Here is a 15,869-nt window from a genome sequence, read left to right on the forward strand (position 1 = left end):
CCCCCCCCCCCCCCCCCCCCCGCACGACCTGTTCTGTCCTTCCGATATATTTTGTACCCTGGAATGATTGTGTCCCATTGATTGCTCTCAGTCCACCAGGTTTCTGTGATGCCTAATATATCAATATCCTCCTTTATCACAAGGCACTCTAGTTCACCCATCTTATTATTTAGACTTCTAGCATTTGTGTAAAAGCACTTTAAAAACTTGTCACTGTTTATTTGTCTGCCCTTTTCTGATGTGTCAGATTCTTTTTTATGTGAATGTTTATCATCTGATCTGGCCCCTACTTTATCCTCTTCCATCCTCTGCTCCTGACTATAACCTGGAGATTCTCTATCATTAGACTCTCCCCTAAGAGAAGTCTCTGCCCGATCCACGTGCTCCTCTGCAGCAGTCGGCTTTCCCCCATCTCCTAGTTTAAAATCTGCTCTACAACCTTTTTAATGTTTAGTGCCAGCAGTCTGGTTCCACTTTGGTTTAGGTGGAGCCCATCCTTCCTGTATAGGCTCCCCCCATTCCAGAAGTTTCCCCAGTTCCTAATGAATGTAAACCCTTCCTCTCTACACCATCGTCTCATCCGCGCATTGAGACTCTGAAGCTCTGCCTGTCTACCTGGCCCTGCTTGTGGAACTGGAAGCATTTCTGAGAATGCCACCATAGAGGTCCTGGATTTCAGTCTCTTCCCTAGCAGCCTCAATTTGGCCTCCAGGACATCTCTCCTACCCTTCCCTACGTCATTGGTACCTACATGTACCATGACCACCGGCTCCTCCCCAGCATTACACATAAGTCTGTCTAGATGCCTCGAGAGATCCGCAACCTTCGCACCAGGCAGGCACGTCACCATGCGGTTCTCCCGGTCATCACAAACCCAGCTATCTACGTTTCTAATGATCGAATCTTCCAATACTAATACCTGCCTTTTCCTAGCAACTGGAGTTCCCTCCCCCGGAGAGGTAACCTCAATGCGAGAGGCAACCCCAGCACCGTCTGGAAGGAGGGTCCCAACTATGGGGAGGTTTCCCTCTGCTCCCGTTGACTGCTCTGCTTCCCTGGGCCTTTCATCCTCCTCAACAGCGCAGGGGCTGTCTGACCGGAGGTGGGACAATTCTACAGTGTCCCGGACATAGCCAATACCTGGATAGTTTTATGCCAATAAATTGAAACCAAAGGAAAAAAAAAAGTGTGATGCTCTCTCTCACTGCCTTTTCCTTACCTCTCTCCTCCTTTCCTGTCTCTGCCTTGCCCTCTCTTTTCATTAATGACTGCCAGAAAATACCATTCAGCCCTAGCAATTAAGCAGAAGCTTGCCTAAAAGCGGCAGGAATTCCCCCGGGTATGAGAGCATCAGACACTGCTGTGCGCTCACTCCCCGCTCTTCTTTTGAAAAACAGGAGAGCACAAGGTTACTTGTTAGCCCTAACAGGCCACCTACCAGGTCCTGGACTCAGCATGGCTTCTCAAAGGGACAGTGAGAATGATGTATTTGGAGAGCGGTGGTGCGTAGGACTTTGGGGCTCTCATCAGCTGATGGAAGGTTATCACAGTAGATGAGGTAAGCACTTACACAGCTAGTCCTGCTGAAGTCAATGGGACTGTTTATGTGAGTGGTAATAGTCACCCAATCTAACCCTATCAGTCCTTCCTCCTCCTCATGTAGTCAAATTATGGGTCACATTCAACTCTGGGTCACATTCACCTGAAATCAATGAGGTTCCCACATGCCTCCACTCACCGTGGCTCTTTTGTTTAAATTCGGCAATACGCTGAACTTGATAAGTTTATGGAGGGGATGGTATGATGAGGCTGCTGACAATGGCATTTGGCCCATCTGTGCTGGTTATTAGCAAATATCTCCAATGGCCAGAGGTGGAACACTAGATGGGGAAGGCTTTGAATTGCTACACAGAATTCTTTCCCAGGTATCTGAGGCCTTGTGCAGGGTCTTGCCTACTTGCTCAGGGTCTAACTGATCGCCATATTTAGGATTGGGAAGGAATTTCCCCCCAGGTCAGACTAGCAGAGACCCTGGATTGGGGGGGGGGGGGGGGGGGGGGGGGGGGGGCATTCCTCTGTGTTGTGGGTCATGGGTCATTTGCTGTTTTCAGCTAGAGTAAATGGTGGATTCTCTATAACTTGAAGTCTTTAGATCAAGATTTGAGGACTTCTGTAACCCAGCCAAAGGTTATGGCCCAGAGTGTATCAGGTTCTGTGATCATGATGGCCCCTTCTGGCCGTAAAGGCTATGAGCCTAATGATCTGCATCATATGCCTTATTTCAGATGATAATCAACAACATTATTTGAAAATGCAATCTGGTAAGAGCTATGTTCTGCCAGCCTTGCTCACGGTGGTGCCAGATTGTGAATCCTTTGCTCCCACCAGCGAGTAGGGATTTGCACAAATAGTGTCATGAAGCCTACTAAGTAAGTCCATTGAAATCAATGGGACTGTTTGTGGAGTAAGGTACTAATTAATGTTGGGCACAGGTAGTGAATAGGACCCTGAAAGTAAACCATGGCAGGTAGGTTTGATACCTGAATGATGAGTTCTTTTCCTTCTCTGTTGATCTTCACATGGTGTAATTCCCGGTTGGCAAGGTTTCCAGAGTCAATGGTGAAAACGAGGAAGCCATCCTTACTCAACTTGTATCGGACTTGTAAGCTTCCTTAAAAGGAAAGCACATTTCCACCTATAAAACGTGTGTCCATAACTAGGTACGGTTCAACAGCTTTGCGCAATACGCAACATTCATTTATTTTTATAAAACCAGTGACACAAGTTAAAGTGATCATAAAGAAGTTAAAATAAAAAATGGTCAAACTTTAATGAAAAGCGTGACAAATAATTTGTTGGAAACTTCCTTCGCACCAGCTTACAAATTCCATTGTGCAAAAATATAACTGAAATGATCAAGCAAATAACTATATTAAAGGAATGCGTCTTTCTCTCCATACGGCATACGTTTAACATTTGCACAATATTTGATCTATATTAGACTCCTTTGTATGAATGATCATTTCCACCAGAGGGCATACAGGTCTAGAGCTGTTTCATTACAGTAATATTTTTGGGTTTTATTATTACTCTTCAAGAAGACAGTAAAGTGAAATGTAACGGACAATGTAGCAGACAATATGTTGTACTTTTTTTTTTTAAAAAGAAAATGAGAATGGTTCTAATTCAGCTAAAGTGATGGCATTTCTTTTCAAACCCAAAGACAAACAAATCTTTCCCTGCTCTTTTGTAACAAAACATCAGTTGTGGCTGCCCGGCACTTGGTGAAAAGCCAAACAATAGCAAACCCACAAGTACACAAGGTGAGAAAGGAAACGTATCACTTTAAATCTTTCCATAAAAGATTAAGGACAAAGAATATGCTTTTAAAAGCTCTGGGGGGAAAATGCACTGACTGGATCCTTTTAAATTTTTTTTTTTTTTGGGCAAGTGAAGAACAAGCCTTTGCAGTTCAGCATGTAATTAGGTAACAACAAGACAAAACAAAATTCTGAAAATCTTTGGGGCTTTCTTGCACGTCAGTAATTGACACATGCTGAACATTTTTGGTTCTACAGAAAACAAAAAACCTTTTCCATAGTTATTTTACTCCATTCATTTCAGGAGTACAGTATCTCAAAGGAGGCAGTAATAAACATATATAATCCCACAATCTGCTGAGCAGTGGCTCCTCATTTTGCTTTTTCCTCTTCTAAAAACCATCATAAGCAACTCTTTTCTCCTTCCATTCCATTGCTTTTATTTGCATTACCTCCAAATATTCCATGCATCACTGCACTCTGGAGATGGATGCAGGTGAACATGACCTGGAGGGGAACTGGCTGTCACTATGGGGTTTTTTCCACCCTTTTATTTCTAGTTTGTTTCAGAGCTTGCAAATCTAGTCCCATCTTAGAAGTTGTCCCTGGGTGAAATCTGCCCTTGTACAGCAAACATCCTATACACTGTTGAAGTCCTCGCAAAGTCTTTAAAAGGCATAGGCATAATGTTGGCCCTCTTCACGTGGGTGCATGTCACCGTGTGCTGATCTCCCATTGATTTCAGTAGGAGTTCTTTCAGGCTCGGGCCCGGAAACTTTTCAGAAAGGAACTTCAGTAGAAGGAATGTATTTTCCTAACCATCCAGGGCACGCAAGCCCCAGGCTGCTAACTGGTGGGCGTTGCCGTGCTCAGCCTATCCAGGGAGGTCAGCTCACCTCAAAGTTTGGAGCAAGAAGTTAGCAGCGTACCCAAAGGCATGAGGGAAAGTGGGAAAGGCTTAGGGTGACCAGATGTCCCGATTTTATAGGAACAGTCCCGATTTTGGGGTCTTTTTCTTATATAGGCTCCTATTACCCCCCACCCCCTGTCCCAATTTTTCACACTTGCTGTCTGGTCACCCTAGAAAGGCTATTGAGAATCAGTCTTTTCACCAGTCCAAGGGGCCTACAAGATCAGAAAGGGTTTTAATAGAAGGGGAAAGTAAAGGATATAAGAGGCATAGTTTCTTAGATATAAAGTTGGAACTCCCATTGATGTCACTGGGCAATTTGTGCATACATCTCGGTCAGTACATGGGCTTAAGATGGTTTAAATACAATAATACACAACCAGATTCTGCCACCCTTCGTCATAAGAGAAGAGTGAGGGGGGATTTGATAGCCGCCTTCACCTACCTGAAGGGGGGTTCCAAAGAGGATGGAGATCGGCAGTTCTCAGTGGTGGCAGATGACAGAACAAGGAGCAATGGTCTCAAGTTGCAGTGGGGGAGGTCTAGGTTGGATATTAGGAAACACTGTTTCACTAGGAGGGTGGTGAAGCACTAGAATGGGTTACCTAGGGACGTGGTGGAATCTTCTTCCTTAGAGGTTTTTAAGGGCCGGCTTGACAAAACCCTGGCTGGGATGATTTAGTTGGTGTTGGTCCTGCTTTGAGCAGGGGGTTGAACTAGATGACCCCCTGAGGTCTCTTCCAACCCTAATCTTCTAGGATTCTATGATACTGAATAGAACCTTACCCTGCAAGGAGTCTCCCAATTCTAACGCAATTCATTTATATTCCCTGTGAAAACCTGCATAAAGCTGGAGCTAAGTTTGAGAGTACCTATCAGTAATGTGACACCAAGCAATGGCTGTGATTAAGGCTGTTTAGTGGCACCTCCATAATTAGGGTAACACAGAGGGCATGTCTACGCTGCAACAGAGTGAGCCTCCCAGCCCGGGCAGACAGACTTATGCTAGAGGGGTTCAAGCTAGTGCCCTCAAAATAGCAGTGTGGATGTCGTGGTTCAGGGCGGAACTCAGCCTTGGTCTACACTACCAACTTATGATGATATAACTCTGTCGCTTAGGGGTGTGGGTTTCCCCAGTGTAGACAGCGATATGTCTATGGGAGGGCTTCTCCCATTGACATAGCTATGGCCTCTCGGGGAGGTGGATTAAGAAGCTCTCCCACTGGCATAGGTTGTGTTTTCACTAAGTGCTATGGAGTCACAACATATTGGTGCAGCGCTGCAAGTGTAGACAAGCCCTAAGGTTCTCAAGCCAAGTTGCAACTTCAAAGCGCTGTCTACATAGCTATTTTTAGGGGGCGAATGTGAGCTGTGCAAACCTGAGTCTGTCGACGTGGGTTGGGATGCTTGCTGCCGCAGGCTGCGTAGACTTTACCTAGAATTTCTTTGGGTGTGAAAATGCCTGGCTAGCTTACAGGGAAGTTATGGGACATTAACGTTTGCTAAGTGTTTTGAGACGTCAGCTGAAAGGTGTTACTGCACGTACGTGCACAAATGTAGTGAACAGCACACTGTTTTTCTAACAAGTGTTTCTGGAGCAATTTTACCTACGGAACTATAGGCCGGATCGTCAGTTGTTGTAAACCAGCAATGCTCCACTGACTTCCTCAGAGCTATACTGATTTACATGAGCTGATATTCTGGTCCATTTGTTCTTTTTCTTAGATTGCATTAGAAAAAAATCATATACTCAATACCTACAAAATGTCCTTTTGTAAAGATTGGAAGGGATCAGTTCATAACATCCTCGGTTATTAATTTTCTTGAAATTCCAGCTAAGAATTCTTTGGACTTCTGCTCTTCAAAACCGTTGACTTGAACTAAGGGATTTTGCCAGGGGCCAAATTTACATCAACATAAATAAGCAATTTTACTGATTGCCACAGAGTTACTTTGGACTTTACACCAGTGTAACTGGGAGCAGACTTTGGTGCTTAATCAGCAGCAAATCTTTTCATGCTGGCAGATTTACATAATCTTTTCATTACATTAAAATGTGTGATAGAAAGAGAAATGCATTATTAATTATTATTAAGAAACCTTGTGTGCAACTTTGAATTCTGATTATTTGATTGGTTGGAGTTCTGTGTCCCATTATGCCAGGGTATCACTAACCACAAAAAAGGGCAAGGGCATAATTCAGGTTACTATGATTTTTGCATCGTTTCTATCTCACAATAGTAATTAAGTGTTGTCTCTCTAATAGGAATTAAGATAGTCACAGCAGTACACATCTGGGAACTTCATTGCAATGATGGCTTGGCTTGTCATCCTGACCTCAGCTTGCCATGTCTAACCAGGTACATAAGACGTGCAACAGTATTCAAGCAATGATCCGCTTCACTGCCTGGTTATTATCCATGGAATTCCTGGGGACCAATGCTATTAACTAAGCACAATGGAGGGACAGTTCTGCCTTACAGGTCAGATTCTTGGCCCCACTATGGTGAAGTTTACTGCTGAAATTCTCTGGCTTTTGAAATGCAGACGGTTGGACTGGAGAATCACAAGGGTCTCTTCTGGCCTTCAAATCTACGGCTAGTCTCCAGCGATGCAAAGCTGGCTTAAATGAGCTTCTGGGAAAACCTTGGAGGGTGAAGAGCCAGTGTCGCAGCATTTACACCACTCCCACCGTGCCTTGTGGCTGCAGGGAAGGGGATGTGGCCAGGGGATTCTTACACCTTGGCGATCCCTGGCTGTTAAAACACCCCCTGGAGCTACTCTAATCTACCCTGTCAATCCCAGCCCCAGGATCGGAGGAACATAAAAGGTAGCTTAAAACCACCTATACAAAGCCTGTGATCCGAGTACTGCACTGAGCACAGCAAAACCAAACCAGAGTCCAGACTCTGTGTCTCTAATACAAACATAATCGGCTGTTTAGAGGTCTCTCGGCATACACCACCACGAGTAAGATTATCAAATGACACAAATTGCACGACACAAACAAACATCCCAGCCATAATGTTATCTATTATGACATGGCCCATATGTTCTTTTTTCAGTTAACTCTATCAACAGGATAGTTATTTTTCTGCTGCCTGTGTACCGTGGGTATCAGCAGCGCCAGCTGTGAGCATTTCCACAGATAGAAGTGTAAGTGACGGTCAGTTACCGATGATTTCTTTAAAAAGCAGTACAATAAGCACATGTGCATTTGGCAAGCACTTGTATTATTGCAGTGACCCAAGAGTGGAACCACAGACGGCTATTTTAATTCAAGGTTTCAGTCCAGGGGACGTGCTTGCAAACTTCCTATTCATGTTAGGGAGTTAGGAGAAAAAATACCCTTTGACAGGCCTGATCCTTTCTTCTGTAATGGTTGCTATAGTCTGCTATGGATGGTGAGAAGAGAAAATAAATAACCAATATAGGCTCAATTCTGCTCCAAATGAAGTCAATGGCAAAGCCCCCATTAATGTCAACGGGAGAAAGATCACACCAGATGGGCCTCATTTCAATCTCAAATACGTTGGTATAAATCAAGAGAAACTCCATCCAAGTCAGTGGGAGCGGCAGCTGCTCAGCCATTCTGGAAATCAGGCCCTTAGTTAGGTGTCTAAATGTAGATTTAAGGATAACATTTTCAAAAGCGCCAAGGTGGCTTAGGCACCTAAGTCCCACTGACAGTCAGTGAGCCTTGGGCTCTGAAGCAGTTTTTTGTAAAAAAACAGACGTGGGCCCCTAAATCACATAGGCACATTTGAAATTTTTACCCTGTATATCTTCGTATTGGCACGCAAGTCTGAAAATGCTAATCTTGCCTTTACGGTCTCCTCACCCAGTGAACTGCATGGTGCTCAATTTGGAATTCAAACCTGTTCTGCTAAGGAGTCTGGAAGGAGCCTTAACCCAGTATTTACATCAAGACTTCTTAAACGGGGTGATTTCTGCATGTACCACCAATGGCATTAAGAACATGAAAATGGCCACACTGGTTCAGACCAATGGTCCATCCATCCCAGTATCCTGTCTTCCAACAGTCACCAATGCCAGATGCTTCAGAGGGAATTAACAGACCAGGGCAATCATTGAGTGATCCATCCCCTGTCATCCAGTCCCAGCTTCTGGCAATCAGAGGCTAGGGAAACCCAAAGCATGGACTTCCATCCCCCATCATGGCTAATAGCCATTGATGGACCTGTCCTCCAGTAACTTATCTAATTCTTTTTTTAACCCTGTTATAGTTTTGGCTTTCACAACATCCCCTGAAATGAGTTCCACAGGTTAACTGTGTGTTGTGTGAAGAACTACTTCCTTTTGTTTGTTCAGAGCCCTTCCATGGTTTCACTTTGAAAACCCAGAAGTAGGGGGTGGGTTGATGGAATGGGAATCACTGGCTTAGCCCACTCAGCTCCAACCACCCCAGACACCCCAAGTGAAACTCCTAACAGACCCTTTATACATACAACAGCTGAACACAGAATGACTTCGGCAGACTGTTAAACTAGTGACCACACTGCTTTGATATTTCCACAGCATGCATACAAGCAGTAGTTGAGAGAGAAAATCATTAGGGAAGCAGTTGATTAAACAGGGGAAAATAACATTTGTGAAGCTATTAATAATGCTATGCACTCAAAATCAGCTATTAAAAATTGTGTCCAGAAAGCCCTTTGCAATGATTTAGGTGACATTTTGTTCTGTTAATTCCACATCACATGGTGCTAGAGGATTGTCTCCAGTGCCAGGCACCACCAAACAGCTCCCTGGCCGCTTGCAGAATCCTGGTGCTGCGGTACTTCTTCCCCTTTATAGCTTGGCTATTTAAAAATGAACAACCTCTCTCTCTCTCTGTTTGTAACAGCTGGGTAGGAAACCTGCTCCTTAATTAGCAGCCTCTCCCAAGGGACGTTTACTCAACAAATTTACTCTTCACAGGATGTGCAGCTGGTGATACGAAATAACCGGACCCATCTTCTTAATCGTCCAGTGGCTTTTAACTAAGAAAGTCTTTGCACATTTTTGGAAAGTGGGAGAAAAAAAAATGCTATCGCTGTTCGTTTCACACACATGGAAAATGGAGAGGTGAGACTGCCGCTTTTGTTTTCCTGTGGTATCCCGCTGCTATTGCTCAACTCTTTTTTGTGGTGCTGTCTTAAAGGAAAACACTAGTTATTAAATCTTAAAATAGCTAAATGAATGGACACTGCTAGCCCTTAGAGCTATGAGTTGTGAATCCTTATTTGAAATCATATGCCTGTGTTCTTCAACCACCATGGTTAGTTCACTGCCTGTGAATGACTTGTCTGAGGTTAATGGTCCCTGCTTGTATCATGGTCCATCAACATCACCCAACTGGTCATTAATCCCCTGGCAATGCCCTGTGCCCCTTATCATTAGGCCCTTCTGAATATTGCCTAATGTTTCATTGACTTTGCTGGCTCCTGAGCCTGGACAAGTCTGACTCTCACATCAGCAAGCTGGCTTGATTTATTGCAAGCCTCAGAGCAGAGTTTGAGTTTCACAGCCCTGAGCAAACCTACCACATACAAGAATAGTTTGTTCAAGAGGGTTGAGGCTGTTGTGTCATCAGACTAATGGTGATGACCAGAGAAAGGACGACATGGTTAAGAGCACAACTTAAGGTCTGGGTTCAATTCCTGTCTCTACTACAGACTTTGTGGTTAATGTCAAGCAAGTCACTTAATCTCTCTGCTGCAGTTCCCCATCTGTAAAATGGGACCCTGATCTCATCTTGGGGTTCTAGAGGCTACCATACTACAAATAAATAATAATGGTTTCATCATGACAACATTTCTGTAGCAAAATATAGGCCACTATATATTTCAGAGGAAATAGTAACATATTTCTGTAATTTGTAAATTCCTTTTCCCTGGTAGGGTCTTTTAGATATCAGAATTTTCCTCAGCCTCTCATCAAATTTTGTATTTTGCAACCTTCACTTATTTGCCTCTAAACATTCTTATGAACTTTCCAGTTTTCTCATGCTAAAAGAATCATTATTTGTTGCCAAAAATTTTAGTGTAAAGGGCTTCTGTGGGTGTTTGGTTGGGTTTTTTTGTTTGTTTGGGGTTTTTTTTGTTTTGTTTTTTGTGCCTGTTTGGGCTTTCCATATATAGATATAAAGAAACAGGACGTCTGCAATTTCACTTCAAATGTAAAAGCCTCCACACAGCATTTTTTGCAGTGCTGGCTGAGGTCAGCTCCTCAAACAAGACAACAAATGACCTAGGCAGTGTATTTGTAGCCTTTTCAGTCCCAGGATATGAGAGAAACGAGCTCACCACAGACCAGGACACACCAACTCAAAGAGCACCAAATCCTGCCAGAACAACAGATACAAAACCTGCAGATATATCTCCATTGCTACCATGATCAACACCCCCCACAACATACGTTTCAAGATCGATGGGTCCTACACATGCCTATCACAACATATGGTGTACCTCCTCCACTGCACTAAATGCTCCAACAACAACTATGTGGGTGTAACCAGACAATCACTACAGTCTCAGATGAACTCACACAGAAAAATGATAAAAGACAAAAACACCCTATCAACTGTGGGTGAACACTTTTCACAGAGCGATCACTCTATATCTGACTTATCAGTCCTCATCCTCAAAGGAAACCTGCGCAACACTTTCAAAAGACGAGCCCGAGAGCTTAAATTCATTACTAAAAATCATGGACTGAACAGAAACATTGGATTTACGGCTTATTACAACAATCTGTAACCTACTAATCCTCTCTTTTTGTCCTACAACTGCAGAAGTATTAACAGGACCCTCTGCCTCGAATGGTCTCTTATAATATGTGTTAACTACTTAGGTTAAACAATCTGTTCCACCTTGCATTTAGCTGTGAGGCTAGGAGTACCTTTCCCAGACCTGAAGAAGAGCTCTGTGTTGGCTCAAAAGCTTGTCTCTCCCACCAACAGAAGTTGGTTCAATAAAAGATCCTCACCCACCTTGTCTGAACAAATGACCTGTCATTTGCAATTCATTGGCCAGAGGGCGTGTGTAGAAAACTGTCCTCTACTGGATGAGCTCTAGATGATAAAAGCCTACTGCTTTCAACAGCTAATGACGATTCTCTTTTCAGCTCCAAATCAAGTACTAGGGACCTCTCTGTTTGCAGCCAGCGGTCCTGGGTTTTATCCCAGATGTCAATATGTTCAATGTCAGTCTGTATGTATGCAGCACAGATTAGTTACAAACAGCTGCTCTTCTTTCCCCACTTTATATAATCCAATTACAGTCCTCTAGCTGTTCCCTTTGCGTCCCCTGGCATCTGTTGACCATTCAGTAAGTATTCTGAATGCATAAAATGCCTCCACAAATTGAGCTCATGAAGCCACCCTTGTATCTCCTTCCTCTTGGACAGCAAAAAAGAAATCTGCCAATCAGAGTCCGTGGCTGAATGCTTTTGGCTGCCTCTCCTTTCAAAGAAGTCTCACACGCTCAGAGGTTTAGAAGACCATAAGCAGAAGCAAATTTCATTTGGATGCCTGCTAGTCAAGTCCACCTACTGCCTCCAAGACTTAGTCACGCTGGGTTTGAATAGAAACTTCTTGTCAACATCTTGATTTTCTACATACATGCAAGTGGATTCTCTGCACCATCACAAGTTCCATGTTGTGTGGCATGGTTTTGGCAGGGAGACTTCCTAGGTTATGTAGTTATTTCCTCTGTCTCCAGCCTCAATAGTCCTGATTCCCCTGCTCTTCTCCCTCGGATCACATCACCTCCCATTTACAATTACCTAGGCTGCCTCCTTTTCCATTCATGATTGCACTGTGTGATTACATCCCTAAACCCCCTAAAGATAACATCATTTTCCTGTGTTAACTACAGCAATGGCTTGCACGAACAAACAATATCTAGAAAGTAAGCATGTGCATCCATGTGATTCAGCAGCTAGAAATAGGGAGGAAACACCAGTGCCATGGTTCCGCCAGCTCTCCAGGGACAATCAGCAAGTGCGCATCAGTCAGCCATAGACCACTGTTGGAGAGCCACTGCCCTACACAAAACCATAGCCCATATGCCCCAATCTGACCTCTTTCCTCTACTCCTGCCTGTTAAATATGCCCTGTCCTTAACTTTACATGTCATGGCCCTGTCCCCTACTTTACTGTCCTAAGCTCTGTGAGCTGCAATTTGATGGTGGGCAAAGTGCATTCTGTGTCTAATTTGTAAAGACCATTGACACCCTTTAGGCCAAAAAGCGCTATAGACATATAAGTATATTGCATTAGCACAACTTATTAGGGTCCAGTTCTGCCATGTTTCATAGTACTTCACTCCAAGCATGACTCTCACAGTTAGATATGACTCCGTGTGAGTGATGGTGGCCCTTAATATGAGAGACAAAGGATTGAGCAATATGGACCCATGCAGAAGAGGGAGGCTCAGCGAGAAGAGAAGAGAAGAGAAGAGAAGAGAAGAGACCTTTCTTTCTTTGTGTGTATGCATGTGTATGTGGATTTATTTTAATTTTGCCCTCAATTTACTGCCTTTGCCTGGCTTAAGAATGTTAAAGGCTTTGCTCTTGTTAGGAAGGAGATGTTCCAGGTTTAACTAAACATGTTTGCAAGGTAATAGGAGCAGGTAGACTTAAAATGCTCACACAAGCCTGCTTCTGACTTTGAAATGGAGGGAGGTTAGCCTGGATTATTAGTTTATTAAAAAACAATTCATCTGCAAAATGTCTGCTTTATGTTTCTTGGACTTTTTTTTGGCTGTGTGCTACTTTATCTCACACCTACCATGGGGTTAGTTTTTCATTACACATTTATTAAAAAGCCTGGCAGATTTCAAGGCCCTAGATGACAGGGCACTTGGGTTCACCTCGTTACAGCTCCTGTAAGCTGGAAATCAAAGAGCTGGCAGGAGAAGGACTCAAGCTGTTTTCATTTGTACTTTTGGTTTTAACTGATGTATTTTTTTTCTATCTTTAATCTTTCCTTTGCAATTTCAGAGTCTCTCTCGCTAGTGGAGAAATCGAAAAGGTACTCACTGAGATGGCAATAGGTACTGAATAGAAAAAATCCCTCCAGTTCTTGAGTTTGTCATGAGATGAGATAATAAATCCAGATAAATTTTCAATCGTTTTGGGATACAGCTTGAGATTCTATCTCTTTACTTTGATGCTGGCTATCTGCTGTCTTTCTGGATTAGGAATCACGTGGCACCATAAGAAAAGCAAAGTGGAAATCAAAGGTTTGGAGACACATTTCCTATATATCTTTTCCCATCGTGTTTAGATTTCTCATCTGATTTTTTCCCTAAGTAGGGGAGAGTAAGTGACAGGATATATCTGTGGAATTATCAAGTCTTTTTTCATCATAGTGAAGTGGGCTATTGTAACAGTGAGATCAAGATGGAGAACAATGCTGAGGTGTTGGTTATTTGGTGGGATTGCTGAAATTTGCAACAGAAAGTTACATGAAACATTTGGCACTGGAGTGAAGAAATACATTTTTGTTCTTAGCAAGTGCCTGTTGTTGGGTGCATGACTTTTCATGTGACATAGGAAATTAGAAAGACTAAAGAGTGCTAAACTATAGCAATGCCCCTTATTGGTTTCTTCACTCAGAGATGTTCTCCATTTACTGTGTTACAACTCTCACTTAGGATATACTCTTTTGGGATACAATATAATCTAATTACCCAGTCATCCTTGAAGGTCAAAAGCTCAGGTGAATGATCTATGGAAACCATTTTGATACCGTTAATAAGGCAGAATAATGATTTTTATCCCGTGTGGTAATTAATGGCACCTAGAATTTCTTTGCAATTTGATTAATGCATCCGTGTCTCAAGGTGCAGGTGCTCTGAGGTCCCATGCTCCTTGAAAAATGACCAGAAAATGGTGAATTTTGAAAGGACTACAACTAGAGACCTGAGGCTGAGATGCTGATCCCAAAGGCATAGTAGCCTACATAAAAGGACTAAATGTTTATATGAATAATGAAAAGATGCACAATTACATGATATAGGACTTAAAAAGATATAGATTAAAATTTTCAAAAACACCTATGTGAACCAAGAGCCTAAGTCTTACATAAGAATATAATTACGGCCATAGTGGATCAGACCAATGGTCCATCTAACCCAGTATCTTGTCTTCCGATAGTGGCTGGTGTCAGATGCTTCACAGGGAATGAATAGAACAGGGCAAATATTGAATGATCCATCCCCTGTCGGCTAGTCTCAGCTTCAGGCAGTCAGAGGTTTGGGGACACCAAACCACGGGTAGCATCCCTGACCACATTGGCTAATATCCTTCAAGGACCTATGCTCCAGGAACTTCTTTTATTCTTTTTTGAACCCACTTATATTTTGGACTCCATGGCACCGCCGGACAATGAGTTCCACAGGTTAAGTGTGCATTGTGTGAATAAGTACTTCCTTCTGTTTGTTTTAAACCTGCTGCCTGTTAATTTAGTTATGTGACTCTTGGTTCTGGTGCTTTGTGAAGGGTAAATAACACATCCTTATTCACACCATTCATGATCTGATATTCAGGGCTGGCTCTAGGTTTTTTGCCGCCCCAAGCAAAAAATGTTTTGGCTGCCCCCCCCACCCCGGCCCTGGGCTCTCCCCCCCCACCCGCACCCCCTGCCGCCCCAGCCCTGGGCTCCCCCCCACCAGTGCTGACTCCACCCGCTCCCCCCTCGCCTCCAGCCGGTCCGGCGCTGACAGGGTCGGGGTAAGCAGCGGGGCTCCCGGGTCGCACCTCAGCCCAGGGTCCCTCCAGTCAGGGCTCCCGCCTCCAGGACCGGCCGGGACCCGGAAGGGCAGAGCCGGGAAACTGCCCAGCAGAGGGCTCAGGAGCCGGGGCAGGGCAGCCCCAGAGGGAGCGGAGCCCCAGAGAACGGGATGCGGGCCCCGCACGGCAGTGCCCCCGGTACCGGTCCCCTCTATGGCCCCGCCCTGCCGCAGTCCCTGGGCGGCTCGGGCCACTTCGCCCAGCCCCGGCTGCGGCGCTGGGGGGCAGCCGCCCTGCAGCCCGAGTGTCCCCCGCCTGGAGCCTGCCTGGCCCAGCCACAAGGTGCGGGCGCTGCTCCCCCATGGCGCGAACCGCAACGGCCCCAGGGAGCCCCCGTGCACAATGCACTGCTGCTGCCAGGGCCGGCTCTAGGCTTTTGCCACCCCAAGCAAAAAAAAAAAAAAAAAAAAAAAAGGCCGGCTGGAATGCCGCCCCTGAAAATGTGCCGCCCCAAGCAGCTGCTTGGTTTGCTCGTACCTGGAGCCGGCCCTGTTGATATTCTTCTCTCATATTCCGCCCCCCCCCATCTCTTTTTTAAGTTGCATAGTCCGTCTTTTTCAACTCTCCTCATACAGAAGCTTTCATACCCCTCTCTGAACTTTTTCCAATTCTAATATATCTTTTTTGAGATGGGGTGACCAGAAATCCACTGTTTATCAGTATTCAAGGTGTGGGCATACCATGGATTTCTATCTTGGCACTATGATATTTTCTGTCTTCTTATCTACCCCTTTCCTAATGATTTTTAACATTCGGTTCACTTTTTTGACTGCCGCTGCACGTAAAGCAGATGTTTTCTGAGAACTATCCACAATGACTCAAAGATCTCTTCTCTGAGC

At 44.3% G+C, this 15,869-nt stretch overlaps 1 protein-coding gene across 1 annotated transcript in view; it reads right to left on the minus strand.

The window, feature by feature from the left end:
• CNTNAP5 (contactin associated protein like 5) overlaps positions 1-15,869 on the minus strand; it is a 408,220-nt gene that overhangs the window by 28,976 nt on the left and 363,375 nt on the right. Inside the window, exon 21 of the mRNA XM_029910538.1 lies at positions 2,541-2,671. Coding sequence (XP_029766398.1) covers positions 2,541-2,671 — 131 coding nt within the window. The remainder of the gene's footprint in view (positions 1-2,540; positions 2,672-15,869) is intronic.

Source organism: Terrapene carolina, unplaced genomic scaffold (genome assembly GCF_002925995.2).
Source record: "Terrapene carolina triunguis isolate 2854851 unplaced genomic scaffold, T_m_triunguis-2.0 Scaffold62, whole genome shotgun sequence".
Classification (NCBI taxonomy): domain Eukaryota; kingdom Metazoa; phylum Chordata; order Testudines; family Emydidae; genus Terrapene; species Terrapene triunguis.